The sequence below is a fragment of the Zootermopsis nevadensis genome, unplaced genomic scaffold (assembly GCF_977971745.1).
Source record: "Zootermopsis nevadensis isolate Lab colony 2312 unplaced genomic scaffold, Znev_1.0 Znev_ptg000008l, whole genome shotgun sequence".
In the NCBI taxonomy this organism is placed as follows: domain Eukaryota; kingdom Metazoa; phylum Arthropoda; class Insecta; order Blattodea; family Termopsidae; genus Zootermopsis; species Zootermopsis nevadensis.
Window position 1 is genome coordinate 15,142,543 of NW_028259140.1, and position 23,264 is coordinate 15,165,806.

The 23,264-nt window shown below is 34.9% G+C and overlaps 1 protein-coding gene and 1 long non-coding RNA gene across 3 annotated transcripts in view; one reads left to right on the top strand and one right to left on the bottom strand.

Moving 5' to 3' along the window:
- The window catches only part of LOC110838121 (uncharacterized), a 59,826-nt gene that overhangs the window by 20,589 nt on the left and 15,973 nt on the right, over positions 1-23,264 (top strand). The gene's annotated exons all lie outside the window — the stretch shown is intronic.
- On the bottom strand, positions 3,807-22,688 carry LOC110838119 (piwi-like protein Siwi). Its single transcript, XM_087345353.1, has 13 exons — positions 22,519-22,688; positions 21,166-21,351; positions 19,386-19,556; positions 17,715-17,894; positions 15,826-16,062; positions 14,716-14,863; positions 13,722-13,863; positions 10,722-10,870; positions 10,286-10,413; positions 9,171-9,342; positions 6,597-6,864; positions 5,703-5,850; positions 3,807-4,073 (listed from the first exon to the last, which is right to left on the bottom strand). Exons 1-13 carry the CDS (start codon positions 22,546-22,548, stop codon positions 3,957-3,959), a joined length of 2,076 nt encoding a protein of 691 aa, XP_087201479.1. The 5' UTR covers positions 22,549-22,688; the 3' UTR covers positions 3,807-3,956.

Below are 23,264 nucleotides of genomic sequence, written 5' to 3' on the forward strand. Positions count from 1 at the left end.
AATATTTGCTTATTTCTATCAGGAACATTAACTCTTTGAACACACTGTATTATCTGCTGTAAGTGAACTAACTAACTAACTAAATGAATGAAAGGAAAATCTGACTTCCTTAATGCACTTTTAAAACCTATGAAACTTCAAGTTTAATATAAATTTATAAAATTACAAAAAATATTTGCTTATTTCTATCAGGAACATTAACTCTTTGAACACACTGTATTATCTGCTGTAAGTGAACTAACTAACTAACTAAATGAATGAAAGGAAAATCTGACTTCCTTAATGCACTTTTAAAACCTATGAAACTTCAAATTTAATATAAATTTATAATATTACAAAAAATATTTGCTTATTTCTATCAGGAACATTAACTCTTTGAACACACTGTATTATCTGCTGTAAGTGAACTAACTAACTAACTAACTAAATGAATGAAAGGAAAATCTGACTTCCTTAATGCACTTTTAAAACCTATGAAACTTCAAGTTTAATATAAATTTATAGAATTACAAAAAATATTTGCTTATTTCTATCAGGAACATTAACTCTTTGAACACACTGTATTATCTGCTGTAAGTGAACTAACTAAATGAATGAAAGGAAAATCTGACTTCCTTAATGCACTTTTAAAACCTATGAAACTTCAAATTTAATATAAATTTATAAAATTACAAAAAATATTTGCTTATTTCTATCAGGAACATTAACTCTTTGAACACACTGTATTATCTGCTGTAAGTGAACTAACTAACTAACTAACTAACTAACTAAATGAATGAAAGGAAAATCTGAATTCCTTAATGCACTTTTAAAACCTATGAAACTTCAAGTTTAATATAAATTTATAAAATTACAAAAAATATTTGCTTATTTCTATCAGGAACATTAACTCTTTGAACACACTGTATTATCTGCTGTAAGTGAACTAACTAACTAACTAAATGAATGAAAGGAAAATCTGACTTCCTTAATGCACTTTTAAAACCAATGAAACTTCAAATTTAATATAAATTTATAAAATTACGAAAAATATTTGCTTATTTCTATGAGAAACATTAACTCTTTGAACACACTGTATTATCTGCTGTAAGTGAACTAACTAACTAACTAACTAAATAAATGAATGAAAGGAAAATCTGACTTCCTTAATACACTTTTAAAACCTATGAAACTTCAAATTTAATATAAATTTATAAAATTACAAAAAATATTTGCTTATTTCTATCAGGAACATTAACTCTTTGAACACACTGTATTATCTGCTGTAAGTGAACTAACTAACTAACTAAATGAATGAATGGAAAATCTGACTTCCTTAATGCACTTTTAAAACCTATGAAACTACAAGTTTAATATAAATTTATAAAATTACAAAAAATATTTGCTTATTTCTATCAGGAACATTAACTCTTTGAACACACTGTATTATCTGCTGTAAGTGAACTAACTAACTAACTAAATGAATGAAAGGAAAATCTGACTTCCTTAATGCACTTTTAAAACCTATGAAACTTCAAATTTAATATAAATTTATAAAATTACAAAAAATATTTGCTTATTTCTATCAGGAACATTAACTCTTTGAACACACTGTATTATCTGCTGTAAGTGAACTAACTAACTAAATGAATGAAAGGAAAATCTGACTTCCTTAATGCACTTTTAAAACCTATGAAACTTCAAATTTAATATAAATTTATAAAATTACAAAAAATATTTGCTTATTTCTATCAGGAACATTAACTCTTTGAAACACTGTATTATCTGCTGTAAGTGAACTAACTAACTAACTAAATGAATGAAAGGAAAATCTGACTTCCTTAATGCACTTTTAAAACCTATGAAACTTCAAGTTTAATATAAATTTATAAAATTACAAAAAATATTTGCTTATTTCTATCAGGAACATTAACTCTTTGAACACACTGTATTATCTGCTGTAAGTGAACTAACTAACTAACTAAATGAATGAAAGGAAAATCTGACTTCCTTAATGCACTTTTAAAACCTATGAAACTTCAAGTTTAATATAAATTTATAAAATTACAAAAAATATTTGCTTATTTCTATCAGGAACATTAACTCTTTGAACACACTGTATTATCTGCTGTAAGTGAACTAACTAACTAACTAACTAAATGAATGAAAGGAAAATCTGACTTCCTTAATGCACTTTTAAAACCTATGAAACTTCAAGTTTAATATAAATTTATAAAATTACAAAAAATATTTGCTTATTTCTATCAGGAACATTAACTCTTTGAACACACTGTATTATCTGCTGTAAGTGAACTAACTAACTAACTAAATGAATGAAAGGAAAATCTGACTTCCTTAATGCACTTTTAAAACCTATGAAACTTCAAGTTTAATATAAATTTATAAAATTACAAAAAATATTTGCTTATTTCTATCAGGAACATTAACTCTTTGAACACACTGTATTATCTGCTGTAAGTGAACTAACTAACTAACTAAATGAATGAAAGGAAAATCTGACTTCCTTAATGCACTTTTAAAACCTATGAAACTTCAAATTTAATATAAATTTATAATATTACAAAAAATATTTGCTTATTTCTATCAGGAACATTAACTCTTTGAACACACTGTATTATCTGCTGTAAGTGAACTAACTAACTAACTAACTAAATGAATGAAAGGAAAATCTGACTTCCTTAATGCACTTTTAAAACCTATGAAACTTCAAGTTTAATATAAATTTATAAAATTACAAAAAATATTTGCTTATTTCTATCAGGAACATTAACTCTTTGAACACACTGTATTATCTGCTGTAAGTGAACTAACAAAATGAATGAAAGGAAAATCTGACTTCCTTAATGCACTTTTAAAACCTATGAAACTTCAAATTTAATATAAATTTATAAAATTACAAAAAATATTTGCTTATTTCTATCAGGAACATTAACTCTTTGAACACACTGTATTATCTGCTGTAAGTGAACTAACTAACTAACTAACTAACTAACTAACTAAATGAATGAAAGGAAAATCTGAATTCCTTAATGCACTTTTAAAACCTATGAAACTTCAAGTTTAATATAAATTTATAAAATTACAAAAAATATTTGCTTATTTCTATCAGGAACATTAACTCTTTGAACACACTGTATTATCTGCTGTAAGTGAACTAACTAACTAACTAAATGAATGAAAGGAAAATCTGACTTCCTTAATGCACTTTTAAAACCAATGAAACTTCAAATTTAATATAAATTTATAAAATTACGAAAAATATTTGCTTATTTCTATGAGAAACATTAACTCTTTGAACACACTGTATTATCTGCTGTAAGTGAACTAACTAACTAACTAACTAAATAAATGAATGAAAGGAAAATCTGACTTCCTTAATGCACTTTTAAAACCTATGAAACTTCAAATTTAATATAAATTTATAAAATTACAAAAAATATTTGCTTATTTCTATCAGGAACATTAACTCTTTGAACACACTGTATTATCTGCTGTAAGTGAACTAACTAACTAACTAAATGAATGAATGGAAAATCTGACTTCCTTAATGCACTTTTAAAACCTATGAAACTACAAGTTTAATATAAATTTATAAAATTACAAAAAATATTTGCTTATTTCTATCAGGAACATTAACTCTTTGAACACACTGTATTATCTGCTGTAAGTGAACTAACTAACTAACTAAATGAATGAAAGGAAAATCTGACTTCCTTAATGCACTTTTAAAACCTATGAAACTTCAAGTTTAATATAAATTTATAAAATTACAAAAAATATTTGCTTATTTCTATCAGGAACATTAACTCTTGAACAGACTGTATTATCTGCTGTAAGTGAACTAAATGAATGTAATGGAATAAAGGAGATCAAATATTGACTAGAAAGGAAACTCTTATAAAATTTTCATGGGTTCCTCCTGATGTATGAGTGGGTAACAGATCTCTTTCTGGGTGCTACAGAAAATAGAGGTTGTTTTTCTTCCCTGCATTTGGAATCTGATGAAGGAACTTGCCCACCAGATATGCCAACTTGTGGGCATACAGACAAGGAGCAGGCATTCGCACAGTTTCCTGAAACAACGCAGAACTCATGTTGCTCACAATATCAATCTTATGAGACAAAATTAAAAAGTGCACACGAAAATATTACACTTGTCCAAATACCAATCATACTTTTTTTTCCTGAAATGTCTGCATAAATAACCCAAATACATCATATTCAAGGATACTGATTTGGGTATCACAAAGTACAATGATAATGAATTGACAAATGCAACTGTAAACCTGACATCGTCATTCACACGAGCTGTGCTGACCATTCTATGATGCTAAGTTACTAATTTTCAAAACTTTCACTTTTCTTACAGGCAGCAAAAATTCTTCTGTACCCAACAGGTCTTTGTTGTTGTCAAGGTCAATCATAATTATTCTGCATCAGTTTATATGGTGTCTACGCTCAGGTAGTTACTGCTTGGTTCATGGAAGATGGCGGCACAGCAAGTAATTACGGGCCAAAAGACATTCTAGACGTTAGTTTCTGCTCAACTGTTGCACACGCACACCATGAAGAATTGCTGCTTTTGATAGCGTAAGAAAATGTCTGTGTAAGCCTTGGCACTAGGGTGCCTTGATGCCTAGTATTTTCAAGAGTAGTTATTTTTATATTATATATGCTTTTCCTTTTTTGAAAATTCCAGTTCGAAAATAATTTATCGAACAGGACACAGGGCAGCAAACAACCTGAACATTAAATCTTGGTTTAGTGGTCATTCAAATCTGTATATATTAGACCAAATGTTAAGTAAATATTTTGTTTACAAGCCGTTATGTGGTGAGAAGTTATTAGAAGGCGCAGACCAATCCACATGCATTTTATACAGTCAATGTGCACAGAACAGACTCAGCATACAAGAATGCTTTATATGCAATTGCCTGAAACAGCTGGGAGCTGAGAAAATTCAGACAAATTTCTTTACAATTACATTATAAAGGACAACTGAACAGGTTAATATAAATGAGGCATCAGAACAACATTCTCAGACAGTGCTGTAACATGAGTGGACCACCAGTGATGCAATCTGATCATGAAGAGGCTGTGGAACAGTCGGACATTCATTCCAAAGCAAGGCATTTGCACGGCTACAAGATGCAAAATAAGAAATATTGGAAATATATTGTTCATTTATTACATCACATCGGTATGATCGGCATCAAATGTGCACAAATTTCTTGTGATTGCTTCCGTTGTCAATTCATTGATTGTATACAACTAACACTTGAAAACCCAAGAACCATCCAGTTTTTAAGAGTTCTGCTGACCAAGTGATTCTTCCTGCAGTCTGTTCATGTTAGGCCATCATGCACTTGACAATGTCCATATTCAACCCCAGGGAAAAACATTCTCTGAGGAAAATTCTACACACGGGAAAGAAGGCAAGACCCCAGTGTTGTTTTTACAAAGACTGGAAGAAGAAAGATGCACATTACTGCCACCTTTCTGATGAATATTTCAAGCCGTAAAATGCTAGATTAAGCTTGAACGAGTCAAATGAATCTCAATCATTAACTATGATATGAAATTTGGGGGGGGGGGGGTTATTTTAACAAAATGCTAATTTTTTAGGCTTAATATTAATTCTATCACTGGAGAAGAGACTTAATTGAAATGTCCTTCACTGCCAGATCTTATGCAATACTTACTCTCTGGTTGAAATACAGATGAGCCATCTTGTAAGTGATTTTCTGGAGCATTACAATGTCCAGACCTGTTTTATTGAACAGGACACCGTAACCTGTAGGTCTCACAGTGCCCTGGCAAACCGACCGAGGTACGAGGAAGAAATCACATCTGCATGAAAGAAAAGAATAATGACGTGCAGTTTTCTAATTTTCTTAGCCATATTCTACACTTCCACAAATTTTGCAAATCATTACAAAACAAGCAGCGTGAAACTTACAGGATCAGAGACAAATTGTGGTTCCATGATAAAAGATTCTCTAGTTACAGGGCCAGTAGAAATTGGAGGATTGCATGACCAACAATTAGTATTTAAGCTGGATTACCCTAAACTTATATCTATGAAAGTTCTGAAATATTATGTAAACATCTCATAGCCATTTCTGAAGTAAGAAAGCAGTGTTTTGATTCTCCTGTCACATCTTCGATCCTTTAAAACACACACTCCCAGACTGCCCAAAGAAAACGGACAAAATTTATCTTGCATCCGCATATTTTCCTTTATGCCAAGTTTATTGCAGAACCAAGATTGGGACAGAACTGGAGTACGCAGTCTTCCCACAGGCACATTTTGCAATTCAGCAGTCTGAATGCTTCTACTTCTGCTGAATAGTTCTGAGGATGATGTTAATGCCTTCCACTATTATTACAATCCAATAGCAAAGACATAAAATATGTGAGACTTGTCCCTTAATATTGAAATATTGTTACCTATGTACAAGCCCGCACAGCATCACATTCCAGAAGACAACCATGCACATCTTTACTACTGTGAGAACCTTAAATCTCATGGTCACGAAGCTGCTTTCAGCACCACAAAAACTTAGGTTAACCTTTACGTGCAATGAGATACTTACATTTCTGGTGTAGTAATGCAGTCATCAGCAACTGTGCCTGGGGGAGGGTTTTCATTGTTGTGGAACAACCTGGTCCTTATCCTCTTGGTTACAACAATGAAAGCCATTCTGCATTCCTGTTCACCATATGTATCCTTCCAGCACTTCTTCAAGGCGACAATCTCACGATTCTTCACTTCAGGGATTTGGTGCCTGAATACCCCATCTCTGTATATAACAATTTGCTCTGGAAGAGCACCATTACATTTCTTGTATTCACAAAGGGCGTCTGGAAAACAAGTCACCTCTTCATTAGTTTAAGAATATTTGCAAGTCAATCTGAAAGTAAAATCTCGACCATCCACTGAATCTGAACTGCTTCAAAATAGGAATGCAGCTTGACAGTTATTACGAAATAACCAAGTACAGCATGTTATAGGAAACAGATTAAAGATTTTTTAAATAACGTGCTCTTTACACATGAGCTGAGAATACTGCTGGTTCATTATTGTACATGTAACAATGCTCTATTTTATTAACAGCACACATTTACACTACATCTGTATGTGGTGGAACCTCACTTTAATTTCTTATTGTTAGGTGCATTTGCAACAATATTTCACAGATGCAAATATTAGGTCTATCACATTTGTCTATCAATCTGTATGTTTGTTTGTGGGTTTTCGCCGCCTCCTTTTCGGAGGTTTCTTGGTCCCAGTTGTACGTGTAGTAGTGAGTGACCAGCCCACTGACATCAATCTGTATTACATATATTTATTTTCACAGTCTATACACAAACTTATTTAAAATGATGTTGTTAAAATATTATAACATTATAAAATATATTATGGTATATTTATGGCGCTCTTTTATCGTAGTGTGACATTACATTATTCAGCGCTTTTATTTGAACGACATGTTTCGATGTTTTATGACATCATCTTCAGGTTTATCAATCGATATTATTAAAACTATTATACATTTTAATGCATTGCATTTATTGATCTTTTGGTATGTTTGTAGAATTTTCCGTCTTCATAATGATCTGGTGTCTGTATTCAGACGTTTATTATCTGTGGAATTAATTTCCAAGTATTATTATGCAAATGAGTATGGAATTGACATAGGAAATAAATAAAATATTAATGCGATTGTAAATATAAAATATAATGAAAAACATGAAGTTGTACTTGTGTGACGTATCCTACGTCTGATAGCAGGAGACGATAAACTGTAACTGGAGTATGTATGTTGAGCATGGTTATATATATAGGGAGAAAGTTGTTTCACGGGGTTGGGTCGATGAACTGTAGGGTGTTGAAGATGGATGTTGTTATCATTTAGTGCAATGTTTTGTTTATGTGTTCGTTGTATGTAGTATTTTTCTATTGTATCTCTGTGTCGTTTATTATGTACTATTTTTATAATGTCCATTGTTTGTTCGATTTTATTGTATGCATGTCCAGTGTTTAATATATGTTTTGCGTATGCTGAGTTGTCTTTGTTGTGTTTTATGGCTGTTATGTGTTCTTTGTATCTTTGGTTGAATGTATGTCCTGTTTGGCCTATATATGTTAATGAGCAATCTTTGCATTTTCACTTATATATGCCTGGTTGTTCATATTTGTTTTTTATATCTGATTGTGGTTTTGTTTTAAAATGTTTTTTATTGTATTATTTGTTCTAAATGCGATTATTCCATTCCACAGATAATAAACGTCTGAATACAGACACCAGATCATTATGAAGACGGAAAATTCTACAAACATACCAAAAGATCAATAAATGCAATGCATTAAAATGTATAATAGTTTTAATAATATAGATTGATAAACCTGAAGATGATGTCATAAAACATCGAAACATGTCGTTCAAATAAAAGCGCTGAATAATGTAATGTCATACTACGATAAAAGAGCGCCATAAATATACCATAATATATTTTATAATGTTATAATATTTTAACAACATCATTTTAAATAAGTTTGTGTATAGACTGTGAAAATAAATATATGTAATTTGATTCAACACAAACATGACGCAATTAAGATACAAATCAGTCTGTATGTAACAACTTAAAAACTGTTTATCAGATTTTCACGAAATCTGATATCGGAGTTTTACTAAAATTCACAGACACATTCCAATTCTCGTTGCAATCTGGACAACAATAACAGACATTTCACATAAAGACATTAAATGAGAAGTTCAGTATTGCAAAAATATCCCCCCTAAATCAGGACTTCATTATATAAAGCCAGGAATTAGGCAAACTTACGAAGAAACTATACTCTCAGTAAACTTGAAAGCATGCAGAAATTGACAAACTTTATACATTCTTTAAAATTGTTTGCATAAACTTACGAAACCCTCCAACACGTGACGTGAAGCAAACAACTTTCATAACTAAACAGAGATAATTAAGTGACTTGGCTAAATGTACTACAATGGTTAAAACTTCATTCCACCTTTTCTTTACTTTTGTCAAGTTTTCTAGTTTCATTCTGACATCAGTGCCAAGTGGAAGAAAGAAACATTTGGAATTTTCCTTCAGAATGGTAAAACAAACACAAAAAGACCAAACATGCAACTCACCACCCAAATAGGATGCCATATCATTACTCAGCTCCTGCCCCGGTGTGTGGGCAGAGACAGCCGAGAAATATTGGCTGAATGTCTTGTTCAATGAAGCCACAAAGGCTCCATACGAATTCCCTCCTCTGGGGGTTGTGTCGTGGTAGACGTCGAAGCCTACCACCATCAATCCCTGAAACAAACATACAGAGAATCCTCCACATTATACACCCTCTGGTTTTTGAATACTGGACACTTGGCAACACCAAGTGGGTGCTGCACGTAAGACTGACACTTGGAGTTTCTCTTTTCTACCACCTCTTCCCTTGATGCACCACCCATATTTCACTTCTTTCTTTGGCAACAACAGATTTTTACAGAGTAAGGTCGTCAGCCTTACGTCCAACCACCAACCTGGGGGACCAGGTCTTGTCTCACGGACAGTAATACCCCCAGGAACCAATCTACGATATGGGATGGTCGGCTTTACTTCCCCTCCAAAGGAATTTGTTTTTATCACCATTAAAAATCCAGACCTTGGCCGGGTTTGAACCCGCAAACCCTGGCGAGCACGCTAACCACTAGTCCACTGAGGGTGACCAAGAATCCTTCGTTGCTCTTAATTAACTTTCATTATCTCAATATTCACTTCTTCTTTTTTAAAAAAAGGAATAAAATCTGTCACAGCCACATTTTTTTTAAACTTAGTGCCATACTGTACTGTATTTGATTATAAGTTAAGGGATGGAATTTAGATAATGTATAGCAATCATTTTTGGATAATATGAGTACATGTTATGAGTATTTTTCAGAATTACACAAACTGTCATATTTTTAAATAATTTAGTTCATAGAAGTAGACCTGAATGGAATATCAGATCATCTGCTGTTTATATTGTCCTGGCAGATCTCCCCTCCAGTAACACTGATAATGAAGATTATTCAGTTTGTTATACTTTTTTTTTGGGGGGGGGGAGGTTTACCACAGGCCCAATTATAATATCAACAACATTTAACTGGCAGAAGGCAGGGGAACAAATCAAGTCCGCATGAAATGCAAATGACAATGCTAACTCATTATTTAGGAAAATAATCATGCTACTTAATGCAGATGAATGGTATCACTGTTTACTTACACTGATAGGAATTTCAACAGTCCAGGGAACACCCCCAATTTTGCAGCACATTTGGATCGCCACGCTTGTAGCGATAGACTGTACACCTTTTCTAGTTAAGTTGTTTGCCACAATAACTTGAGTTGGCACTGAAGAAGAAAGAAATGATTATGTAAGTTCTGGTCTACATGCAGCTATTCTGCTCACAAAGTTACTTCCGACACTCAAGTCATTTGTGATATTTAAAACCACACAGACAGCCAATCACGTGATCAGGAATACACGCAACTTGCAGCCACATATGGTTTATTGGAGATTCCTGTTTTAGGAGATTTTCAGTTGTTCTTCCTAAATCAAAATATGAAGCCTAGAAAATCAGGACTCAAACCAAATCCTGCAGAGCATGAACACAACCTCCGAAAAAAAAATGCCTGTAGCAAAAGAGCACACAACTCACCTGCTCTGTCTAAGCAACATTTTTTCTTTATTGCTGTGTAATGGTTAATGCCGCGCTCTGGAACAATGCACATTATCATTTGTGGTTTTAAGCATAAATTGACCTCCAATGCTTCTTCAAATGATGGGTCTTGATGTGAAACATATTTGCTAAAAGAAAACACATAATTATGTTAGAAAACATTTGTTTGAAAATACAGATTCTCTGTGAATGTGAAACATGCTTAACATTTATTTACAGTTTTCTGGGGACTGGCAAAGTATACGATACACTCCCCACAACACTAAAATTTTCTCCTACTGCAATGACACATCATTGTAAGCATTTGTGTATGACAATGAAACAGCCATCAAAGGTATTTTTTGTAATACCATGCAGATGTGCTACAACAGCTGATTTGAAGCCCAGTCATAAGTATATATACCATCTGCATTAATATTAAACGACTCCCCATTTCGCCCAGTGCGTGTTTCACGATTCTCAGATTAAACAGCAATTATTTGTGTAAACAAAGTTAACCAATTAACCTTTCTAATGGATATGCATTGTGTTTTCTTTGAGGTAGGAAATATTATTAAGATTTGGTTTCAAAGGATTAATGGCATTACCATCAGCACAAAGAATGTCTTTATGTGCATGTTTAAGTTGATGGAATAAATGAAGACTTATGGAGATAAAATAGTGGCTAGATACTTTTACCAGAGTGCTTTAGACAGAAACTGTAACATTTGGAATTTACTCCTGTGCAGGACACACAATTTTCCTCAATGCCCACAATTCAGCAAGCTGGCAACAAATGTTTCAAAACATTTTTGTGAAAGTGTTAACAGTTTCTTTGTGAACTCTACATTTACAACCGATCAACACTTGTTTTATTTCTGATGGCTGGGAATCAACCTTCTCCATCTTGCACTTTGTTGACATGTACCAATAAATAGTGCATGCACTGTGCAGTTTACAAAAGTTTGGCACAAATATAACTGGCAGTTTTTACAATACTACAACGGGGCACAAAGTGTAAGGCCAGCCCAATCCAGCATCATACTCTAATGTCTGCCTTCATGCTCTGAAAGTTGTACCACTAAAATGTGTGTGAATATGACAATGTTGGATCATCAAGTGCTTGCCACAATAGGCTGTAAGCCACGGCAGTAATTTTATCTTAAGGAAAAGCCTATGTTCACGTTTCTCTTCAGTTCCCACTATGAACTGGTGTTACAAAGGGACGTAAAAGTGCATGAGCACAAGCTCAGACCCTGTACCAGGTTGGGATTAATAAACCCGTCTAGTTTCTTATCTTCTTCTTGTTTTGAATCTACAGTCCTTAAAATACCAGGCCTCCTCACACATGGGATGTTTCTTAATCTATTTAGACATTCAATAGGACTCCTTAAATGAGAGATCAGCCCATCACAAGGCCTCTACCTATTCAGAATAGCACAACGCAGAAAGACACTGACGACCATCCATGCCTGAGTAGGATTTGAACCCACAGTCCCAGTGTCCAAGTGATGACGGCCCATGCAGCCACTGTGAACAGCCCTGTCTACTTTAAAACTTGTATATATGATCAGTTGATTACGTAAAGTATATTTCTAAAGACGTCTTCACAGGAAAAAAGTGACAGTGGAACCACGGTTCCGGAGAATTTGACGTAAATACTTCTATACGGAGAGGAAGTTTATTTATTGGTTTTATTCTAAATCTTTCCTTTATACATGCTTTACAATTGAGATAGGTTTTATGAAGACATTGCTTATTTAACTTGAATTAGTTACGCTTAAGATGGGTCTGTGGTAGCTGAATGTAATGTAATGTAATGTTTTATAGGTAACAACAATGCTGAGTAAACAGATTACGTTTCCTTGGTAACCATTGTTATCGGATCTTACACATTTTCGTTACACTTTTTTGCGGAATGACCCTTCAGAATAGACGTATTTACGTCAAAAGTTATGTAACAAAAAATGTTGACACACTGCAAACAGGACATTTTCATACAAACATAAATAAAATGGCAGAAAGCCATTTTAAGGTATGGTAAGCAGTACTAATTTGAAGATCAAACACTTATACAAACTTGTTATGAAAAAATATCCCATGTGGTTCAGAGAGCAAGGTGATGGAAAGGCGAGGATGCAGGAAAAAGTGAGAGAAGTGTTCCGGAAGACGTGGAATAAAAACACAGTCAAAATCCAGACTTAACATCCCCACCGAAATAATACAAACCCCCCCTCCACAACTTTACTGTAAAGGTGGACAAGGACTCAGCAAAGCAGGTTTTATATGTTCTTCTCTACAATGAACACCCAGAGAACATTACACGTGCAGACGGTCTGTGTAAGTCTGATTTCAGCTTCCTTCTTTCAGAACATACTCTTCTGCACCTTCCTGTCATGGCCTTCTTACCATATTTTCTCAACTTATGCCAATACCATATTTATTGGTGTATAACACAGTTTTATTTTCCAAAATTAATCGTCTTGAAATCAGGGCATGTGTGATACATGAAACAATTAAAGAGAGCAAGGAAGTGGCCCCTTATTTTATGCATAGATTAGATTGTACTGTGCGTCAACAATTTCTGATTACAAATTTGGCTTTTCCTCGTGTCAAAGAAAAGCTGCCAACAATCATGACATCATCTGCCTGAATTGAAATATGGACACAGGAATGTGTTTAGGTCATGAATTTCACACTTACAAAATACAAACTGCATTGAGGCCCATCTGGCTAATCAAGGGGTGGTTTTGTTTGTTATCTTGTTATTTTTTCACACTACCTGTATTTTATTTACTTCAAAGCACGTAAAACACAGACACCTTATTTTCAAACTTCCCATTGCAAAAATAAGGGTGCACGTTATATTAGTCGACATGGTACCTCTTTTGCTGAACCACGTCATCACTTCTAACTTTTGGAGAACGAGCATTAAGTTGTAATAAGACACATATTTCAAATTTCCAGTGTATGTGAAAAGTCAGAGTAAGGGCAACTCACAAATATGGTTGCCGAATGTCGAATCTCATGCGCCAAGCAGCATCAATCAATTTTGTTACAAAGTCTTGAGCATCCTTTTTGTATGTCACCGGGACGATAACAGTCCAGGTCGACAGTGTAGGTGTTACCAACATTGGTTTACCTGAGAAAAAAACATTGTTATTAATTCACACATGAGCAAACTACTTTTAAAACAAAAATATTCACAATGATAAAGAAATTTATACTGTTGCTGGTTTAAAGGTAAATACCAAGTTCTATGATGAGCAGAAAATCTGCAAGTTGATATACAAGCTTTCATTCCTTCATTAATATCAACAAGAGCTTCAAATATCACAGCATAATCATTAGCAAACTTGCACACCCTATAGGAATACACTGTAAAAAAGTTTTTATATGATACACAGAATTTTTTAAATAGTATCTTATATGTGCTGCAAAAGGCTGATAAAGAATTTGTCAAATATGCCTTCTGCGACCTAAGGCTTTGAGTTGCAGAGAAGCTACAGCAAAAGATAAAATTGCAACAAGTACATGCAGAGCGATGATAACCCACTTCAAGAGATACAAGAACATGTTCTAGAATAAACACTTTGGGTTGGTGGACCCTTCTTTATGAAACTTCTTACAGCGTGCTAAACAACAGTGATACTGAATTTAACAGCCATAATTTAAGAAACACTATGACAACATGGTGGATCTTTTTGTATTGTAGCGGTGTGCATCAGGGAAGGTGTAGGGGCATTTTTCTTTACTCCAAGAGTAGAGTTTTTTTTCTTATGACCTCGGGTTCTCGTAGTCTGGAGAGTTCACCAGTGTTTAAGTGATCCTTGCTGCCTCCATCAGTAGGGTGATCTCATGATGGATGCAGCAAGAACCTCTGAAATGTTGGTAAACTTCGACTAAACTACATGGCAACGACACTCCAGAATACAGCAAGCCAAGTTTATTTTTCCTGTGTCAAAATTCATAATAAAAGAATGGCACAGCTTACGACCCAACTCCGTCATCCAGCCAGATTGCTCTGCCACTTGACCTAGATGAGGACCATGCAGTATCTTATCCCATGGAAGAACACGACCTTGGAATTCAATCAGTTTGTCATCTAGCCTCACGTTCCATGCTTGCAGATCTCTACGCACCTGAAACAAACATCAGTCCACAATATAATACAGAGCTTATCTTGCAAAAGCCACCAAATAAAGTAAAGGAAGTTTCTGCCCCATTACCACAGAAATATCTATCAATAATGGGAACTCGTCACTTTGTTTTATTTGCATCCACACATACACCCACAAGTTTGCAACCAACTGCTCCGTAGGCCTCACATTTGATACAAAATACAGACAAATGGGATGTACTGGTGATTTATACAACTGCTACATTCACTGACATGCAGGTAACAAACCATTTTCACAAAGTCATAATTTTCTGCACGTCTGTCAAGTTACAAATTGCCACTTCACTTCAAATTCCATATATAAAGTATATCTCTCATTCTTATCATGTGGTTTTCTTCCTTTGTGTTTCACTTCAGTACCATTTACATGTCTATCATCTACAGACAGAAGAAAACCATGCATCAAATAGTCTTCTGGATGCATATCAGCATTTCAGAGGTGCCTAAATATTCAGGGCCAAAGTGAGGAAAGTTAGAAGTGAATGAGTGAAGCAGGCCGTGGGGAAGAACCACAGCCATAGGATGAGGAGGGGAGACGGATCCATGCCTGGATCAACAGGAAAAATCCCATTTCAGGATACTGGAGGGAAGGGTGGGTCAGGAGACAAGAAGATAAATTGACACTTTTAAGGGCCGGGAAGGAAAGTATGATCAACAAACAGGAAACCTTGTACTTGGACAAAACTGTCTTCTCTACTTTCAGGGTGTAAATAAGCAGCATCTGGAACATGGGACCTTTTTACATAAAAATGACAAAATCCAGCAGCTTTAAGAAAAATATGTTCCATGTCATCTTATTGTGAAAGTATGTAACAAACAAGCAATGATGGTCATATGGAACAGCCATTTAAATCAAACTAGGAAACAATTAAATGTAGCAGGACAGAATCATTTTCCAACTGCAATAGAACATAAGTGACTTACAGATTGGTGTTCCAGGAGACGCTTGTTGAAAGCGTTCAGTCTATCTATCATATCCTGAGGAGCAAGAAGTGCACGTTCTTCAAGTTCCCTCATCACAGCGACATTTGCTCTCGTCTCAGGATCAAAACCAGTCATGCGGCAAAGCTCTGGCACAAGGCAAACACATTCACCTTTTCCAGCATGTGCGACCAGCAATGGCTGTCTGTCATCGGATATCGTCTTCTGGTATGCCTGTAACATTCAATATCACAAGAAGCAAAGTAATGCACCTACATTGTATCACAACAAATTGGATTTTACTTGCAGTATTTACTGTAAAACTTGAATATATATAATCGACAGGAACAGGGTGTTACAGTGTTTTATTGAAATTCCGGGTCTACAATTCATGAGATTCGGGGCGTGCTTGTGTTGCGCGGTCGGCCGGACTGGTCCGTGTTCTTCCCGTGAACACAGGCGAATCAGTTTCGGTGCCGCTAATAACAGTGAGCTGCGAGTGTTTCTCGTCAGTGATACATGTTATTACATTAATTGTTCTTACCTTAAATCACAAAAGCTGTTCAAAGTGACTTCCTTGTGCTTGCAGGCAACTTCACATCTCGTTAACATGTTTCAAAATACTCGACGAAGCTCTTCTGGGGTAATTGCCGAAATCAGTTGTCGAATATTTTCTTTAAGTCCTTCTGCAGTGTGAGGATTGTTTACATAAACTTTGTTCTTCAGCATGAACCACAGGTAAAAATCGCACGGGTTCAAGTCTGGGGAACGCCGAGGCCACTTATCGATAACGTGTTCACCAAACACTTCTCTTAATGCTAACATCGACCGATCAGCTGTGTGAGCTGTAGCATTGTCTTGCATGAAGAAACCGTAAGTCTTTTCTTCATCGGTCATTTCTTGGAAAAAGTACAAGTCCCGCCCACGTCAACAGCGCCGGCCGACCACACAACGCAAGCATGCCCCGAATCTCATAAATTGTAGAAACTGTTTATGGTACTTTCTGAGATTTTAATTTACTGGTGTTACAGTAAGATTTTCTGTGCATCACGTCAAGACAGCAAATGACTGATGTCCATACACAATATGGAGAAGTACAGAACATCAACATTTAGCTCACACATTTCTACACATATTCTCTGAAAGATTTCTCAATCTTCTCAACCTTTTTTGGCTTATGTACTGCCAACAGGCCATGTTCACACTAGCACACTGTTATACCAAAATGTTCAGTCACCGGACCCATTTTATGGGGGTTTAATTTCCTATTCCCATATGTTAAAGCTCATTAATTTGAACTTTGCTTTCAGATGAACCACAATTATCACAACATTCCCAATTATCATAACTTTACAAGTGCAATGGGAAATTCATATGTAAATGTGCACATCACAGAGAAACTTCTGAAGCAAAAAATTTACCATAACTGAACTACTACAATCTTCGTGAATGATACAGCATGTCTGCGAACAGACAAATATGTACCAGTTCCACCAAAAGAGAAAAGAAAATGGGGAAGGGGAGTGACCCACATCAATACAAAATGCAACAAAAGCTGCACTTTACTGCAGACTGGAGGTGCAGAGTATGATTGGCAAGTCACTTTTCTGAAGGCTCATAAGATGCTGCTCCTAGCTAGTAGAAAATCAAAAACGTTTTAGATTAATCTCTTTCAAAAATGTATTAGAATATATACAAATATACAGATGGTGAATAACTGAGTAGCTGATGCAAGAAACTTCATGTACATCACAAATATCAGGCAAAGGAAAATACTCAACACAACTATGGTGTACTGAACCAACCACTGTCATCAAATACTTGGGACCGGTAGCCTCTATTCTGAAGATTAAGAAAGAAGTCTCATGAAACCAAAATTTGATTTAAAAAACCATGCAAACCCAAAATATACTCACACTTTGATAATAATCTTTGTATGAGATCTGTTCTCCTCCGAGATATTCAAATGTGCTAGTTGGAGTAAGATCAAAATTCACATAATCCACATAGTATGTCTGATTGTCATACTTAGTCAGGACAACAGCTCCTTCTATTTGTTGTTTGAACAATTCCTGTAAGCAGAAAAGAACTCTATATTTACACATACGAAGACCACGCCTGTTTCATGGCACAAAATTTGGTATTTTGATTTTCCGTAAAACCCACGAGTTTGTTGCACCATGAAATACTTCATGGTGCAACAAGTAAGACTTAGTTACAGACAGATTATCTTTGTCTGTAATATCATGATGTAAGTACGTGTGATCAGTATGGATTCTTCAAAAATCTTAGGGGTGTGCTGTAGAAAATAAGACAAGAATAAGAAGGTTAGAGACAAAGAAAGCCACCATTATGAAGATTATTGTAAGGAACAGAAACAGAATTTTTTGCTGAGGCTGAAACAGCTCAGTCAATTACAAAAAACTAGTATACTAAACCATCGAAAGTTACGTTCAGAACATTTGTGTAACCTAACATGAACAAAGCCTTGACAATACTTAAATACAAGGTGTAACCTATCATGCTTAAATACAGTTTTCATATATTTTGCTGCAACAATATAATTGGGGAAATGCTTACAAATTATTTAAGAATATCGTACAAGACACAATGATAATTAACACAACACTGGTAATTAGTGCCAAGAAGTAAAAATTTGGAACTTTCATACACAATATCTTATACAAAAACAAAACTAAATGTCATTTTCCTCTGTAGTTTTGAGAGGCTGCAGAAATAACAAAAATGGGAGAAGCAACTTACGAGATAAAGACACAATGTGATAATTCTCGCACATTCATTCTGTTGTTGCCTCTAAATATTAATATGGGAATGCCAACTTTTAAAGCTCCCTTATACTATATCAGTGTTACAGATTATGAGTTATAAGATAACACAGAAAAAGAAATCCCTTTTGTTTAATCATCTCAAAAACCAAAATTGTGGAAAATGTGTAATTAGTGTAGAACAGTTTCAGTTTTACTCTTCACCTTTTATTTAAACATTTTTCACTCTGATAAATATAGTAAGTTGAGAACTTGACGGAAACGCACGCAGGACTACATGGGTTGGTAGTTCTTGTACTACTATAGCCAGAACTGTAATATGTCAACACATTTAACAAAGTAATCTCATTCCATGAAAATCTATCCAGTGTTCTTGAAGTTGTTACATGAAGACAGGGCAAAGCTAATAAACAGCAACATTTCTACAACTTCATTGCAAGTGCAACTAAAAATGATAAAAGCACAATTTAATCAGCAATTCCTTTTTCCTGAAGACAACCAGATCTTACACATACAATGAACATACACTATTGATAAATAAATATATATATATATATATATGTCCATGTTTACAACTCCCAATAAGCAAATGCAACAGAAGCAAGTACTGCCAAAACTTTTATTTTTTGTTATAGGTGACTCGAAGTCAACGATTTGCAATAACGTTTCCCTTATCACGTCTGCTTTCGTGGGAAATCTCTCTCACACAAATATATGAACACAAGGTGCATTAAAAACTTACCACCCGTCACCATTAGAACAACATAACACACTTACCTCGTACCGTTGTGAGTGATCTTTCTTTAACTTGGTCAACATGTCCAGCACGGTATCTAGCCTCACTACCTTGGTTGATATCAGACAGTTCATTAGCATGCCAGCCTTAAGCTGATGGACTGAAGTCAGATAACCGGGCCAAACCTCCACTGGATGATTTGACACAACAATCTACAAGAACCAATGACTTCCAGTAAAACTATGAAGTTAACAGAGAACTTAAACTATAACCCTGTAAAACAGTTGTGCACACAAGTGTGGCATGTGTGAAATTATAGGTTACATTATGCACTTGGAAATTATGAAGATTATGATTAGATAATGACTTCATCAAAACATTAACCTAGACCAAGGGTGGGGAACCTGTGGCCTTCTAGGTCCTTAAGTGCGGCCTTTTGACTGAATTAAAATTTTACATAACAAATCCTTTTATTTTTATTAATACATTTTTCAAGACGCCCTTAAGGTCACAAATGACGGATACCCATCTAGAGGATCAACTGAAACTGCGGACCTCCATGCTGCAACCAAACATTCAAATGCTCTCCAACAAAAAGCAGACACAACAAAGTCATTAAAAGATTAGTTAACTTTAAAATTAACACATAGTTTTAATTTTTTGAAATTATTAAGTACATACTAGTTAGATTTTTACAAAATATTGTACATTTTTAAGTATATCTAATTGAAGTTTCTTGAATGCGACCTTCCGACACGAAAAGGCTCCCCACCCCTAACATAGATGCTTCCATGTTCCATACCTCAACAGACACCACTGATTAAATCACACACTATTTTTTAAGCAAAGTTTAAGAAGTCTTGATTTCCTTCACTCACTCCATTATAACTTATAGGCAGCAATGGATATGAGGCACAATCAAGAAACCAGAGCAAATCACCAGTTTGACAAAATCTACTCTCATTGTTTGTTGACAGCATATCTCAGGTTTTTTCAGATTTATTCAGACACGTTCTTGTTAAAATTTGGATGTGGGACCTTGGCTAATTTCTGGAATTTGCTTTCATTAATAACCTGATGAATATTTTAACTGTTACTGATATTTTTCCTTAATCATCTCGTTTATTGCCATATACTGATTTTACGTCTTGTAACTTTCGCCATCATAGACTCATTACCCAAATCTTTGGTGCATCTTGTCACTTTTGTGTATGTTATAAAAATTAGGCGTAGGTAGTTTATAACCGCTTCTATTTCTATGATCAAATTCTTTAACCATTTTGTGCTACATGATGGAACCACTTCCCTAATAATTTAAATGTACCTCAGTTAAATTTGTTACCAACTGGTATAATTCACTTTCACTATTTTTCTCCATGAAAAACAAAGTAGTACCTGCAAGTTTTCTTTTTAATTCTGCATGTGTTTATAACCCTTCAGAGCATTTCCACCACCTCAAAAATTTAGAACTTATCAAGATTAGGGCAACTCTGTTTCAACTGATAAGCAAGCTGTGAATATTACTTCTGTTCTCAATGTCACCCTTCAATAGAAAAATTCCAAGAAAACACTAGAGAACCCAGCAACATAATGTACCAGCAATGCAGCAAAATCTAAACATATTTCAGATATTTCCCAATAAATAAAACACAACCACAGCACAAGACATGATACATCCAGGTTCTAATGTCACATAAATGAAGTATGAATGACACTGATGTTGAAACAATGACCTATTCTGTTAAGCACGTTCTACTCCATCTTAATAATGCAAAGGTGCAATGTTACAACATTCCAAAACATGACAGAAAGATAAAATACCTTGTCCGATTCATCACAGAAGTTTTGGCCCACAAGCTGCAGCTGCAGATACCTCATTTCCTGCCGCATCAGTTTGTTGAAAAACTGGATGTAGCAGGCTTCGCCCACTACGAGCTTTTTGACAAACTGCAAACTGATCTGAGTTTGTATTTCATCTGATTCCCATGTAGAAAATAATTTCATCTCCTGAAGCAAAGGGAATCTCATTATGAAGTACACACATTTTTATAGTCAAGTTAGCATTTCATTCATGATCAGATATGCCTTACAACTAATGTGGTTGGAAGATATTATTTTCTAATATAATATTCCAATTCTAGAATTAAATAATTAGCCATCTTAAGCATCTTCTGACTGAGTATGCCAGGGGGGCAGAAGTGTACTATATATATATATATATATATATATAGAGCGCAAAAACATTTACGCATCAGAAAACAGCGTGGAAAATAATTTTCAAAATAACACAAACTTTGTAATATTCCAAGCAAACAGAAAAAGGACAAAGTTACTGAAATTTAGAGTCAGACATTGCCTGATGGAAGGCATGGTACTAAGGTTTACTTATTTACAAATCAAAACAAGCATCACTCTACTAATGTTGCCTTGCCATTAGGAAATCCATATGTCCTTGTGAGTAAGCCTAATTCTCACTGGTAACCAACTTTTTAATCCTCCCGCTTCAATACTTTACCTCTAGCACTGAACCAGTCGGCCATCCCACCACATAACACCGTGTTTCAAGAACAGCATAAGAACATATGTAACTTTCATGTAAAAATGGCAGAGAGAATGTAATCTAAAACACATCTAATATATCATTTAATACCGCATAAAAGTTTATACTGGGGCAAATTCCCCAGTTCTGAAGCCAAGATGTAACAACTTCTGTCAAAGACAGAGGGTTCTAACAATGGTGCATCACATTTAATATTGCTGTATTTCTAGATTTCATCCACTGATCAGTATTCAAAAATGAGACCACAATTTTTTCGGAGCTGGTGCTACTCCCATCATCATGTGGAAATACTTACTTTGTAGGTCCAACAGAAAAACTTAATCTCAATAACACGGCCAGCTCGTGAAATTAAGTGGTCTCGTTTTAGAGAACTGCGTAATGGACAAAGTTCAGAAAACAGTGAAGGCGTCTCCCTTGTATGCACGCAACACATCTGAACAGGGATAATCTCTTGCCAGGGTGAGTTTATATCTCACTGCTCATACGGCAACAGACAAGAGCAAGCCCCAACAAATCATTAAAGAGGGGGAGAGGAAGTTGGTTAACAAATGCATGGGGACTTATGGCAGACACATAATTACATCTAAACAGCTGTAAAGTCTTACTTTACTTACGTTCTGGCCAAGATCATTAATAGAAAACATCGTGGTGCCATCTAAACACCTATGGATTCTTTCACGTTATCCAGTAACCCTTCGCGTTCCACTGCACTCTCCACTTCAGGTGAAAAACACACATCATATTGGTACCAATTTTGGTCAGTCTCCAACTTGAAGTAATTAGCCTTCAGGGTAATCGGAACACCTATTTAAAAAAAATATATATAACCATATTTATTAAAACTACTCTTTGTTTGAACAGTTGCAGAAAGTATGAAAATGACGTCTTCTAGAATGTTTCACTGTGTAGTCTGGTGGAAACAGGTGCACACTGTCTCCACAGATATTGCCCTGACGATGGAGGCCGTGAGTACCTCTAAAACTCAGTTTATACCAGACTACATAGTGTAACATCCCAGAAGTCAGTCATCTTCAAGTGTTAAATCAGCTCAGAGCAAATTAAGAATATCACCTGTAAGATGCCAGTATAACTAAGGCTTGCTTAGAAAAATTAAACACATTTTAGGGCCAATAATCATTTTCCATTTTACAGTTGCTGAAAGAATTAAACAAGCTAGTACTCAAAAATTGAAAATCTACAGAAAACAACTGCAAATGCACCAGAATTGCTAGGGCATGCGTACGTCTTCCAGCTTGTTCAATGCTGAACCACAAAAAGATAAAGAACGCGTGCACTTATGGAATTACGTTTTCTTCTCTGTATGGCGAGTTAACACTTCAATTCATCTCACCCCTACTTA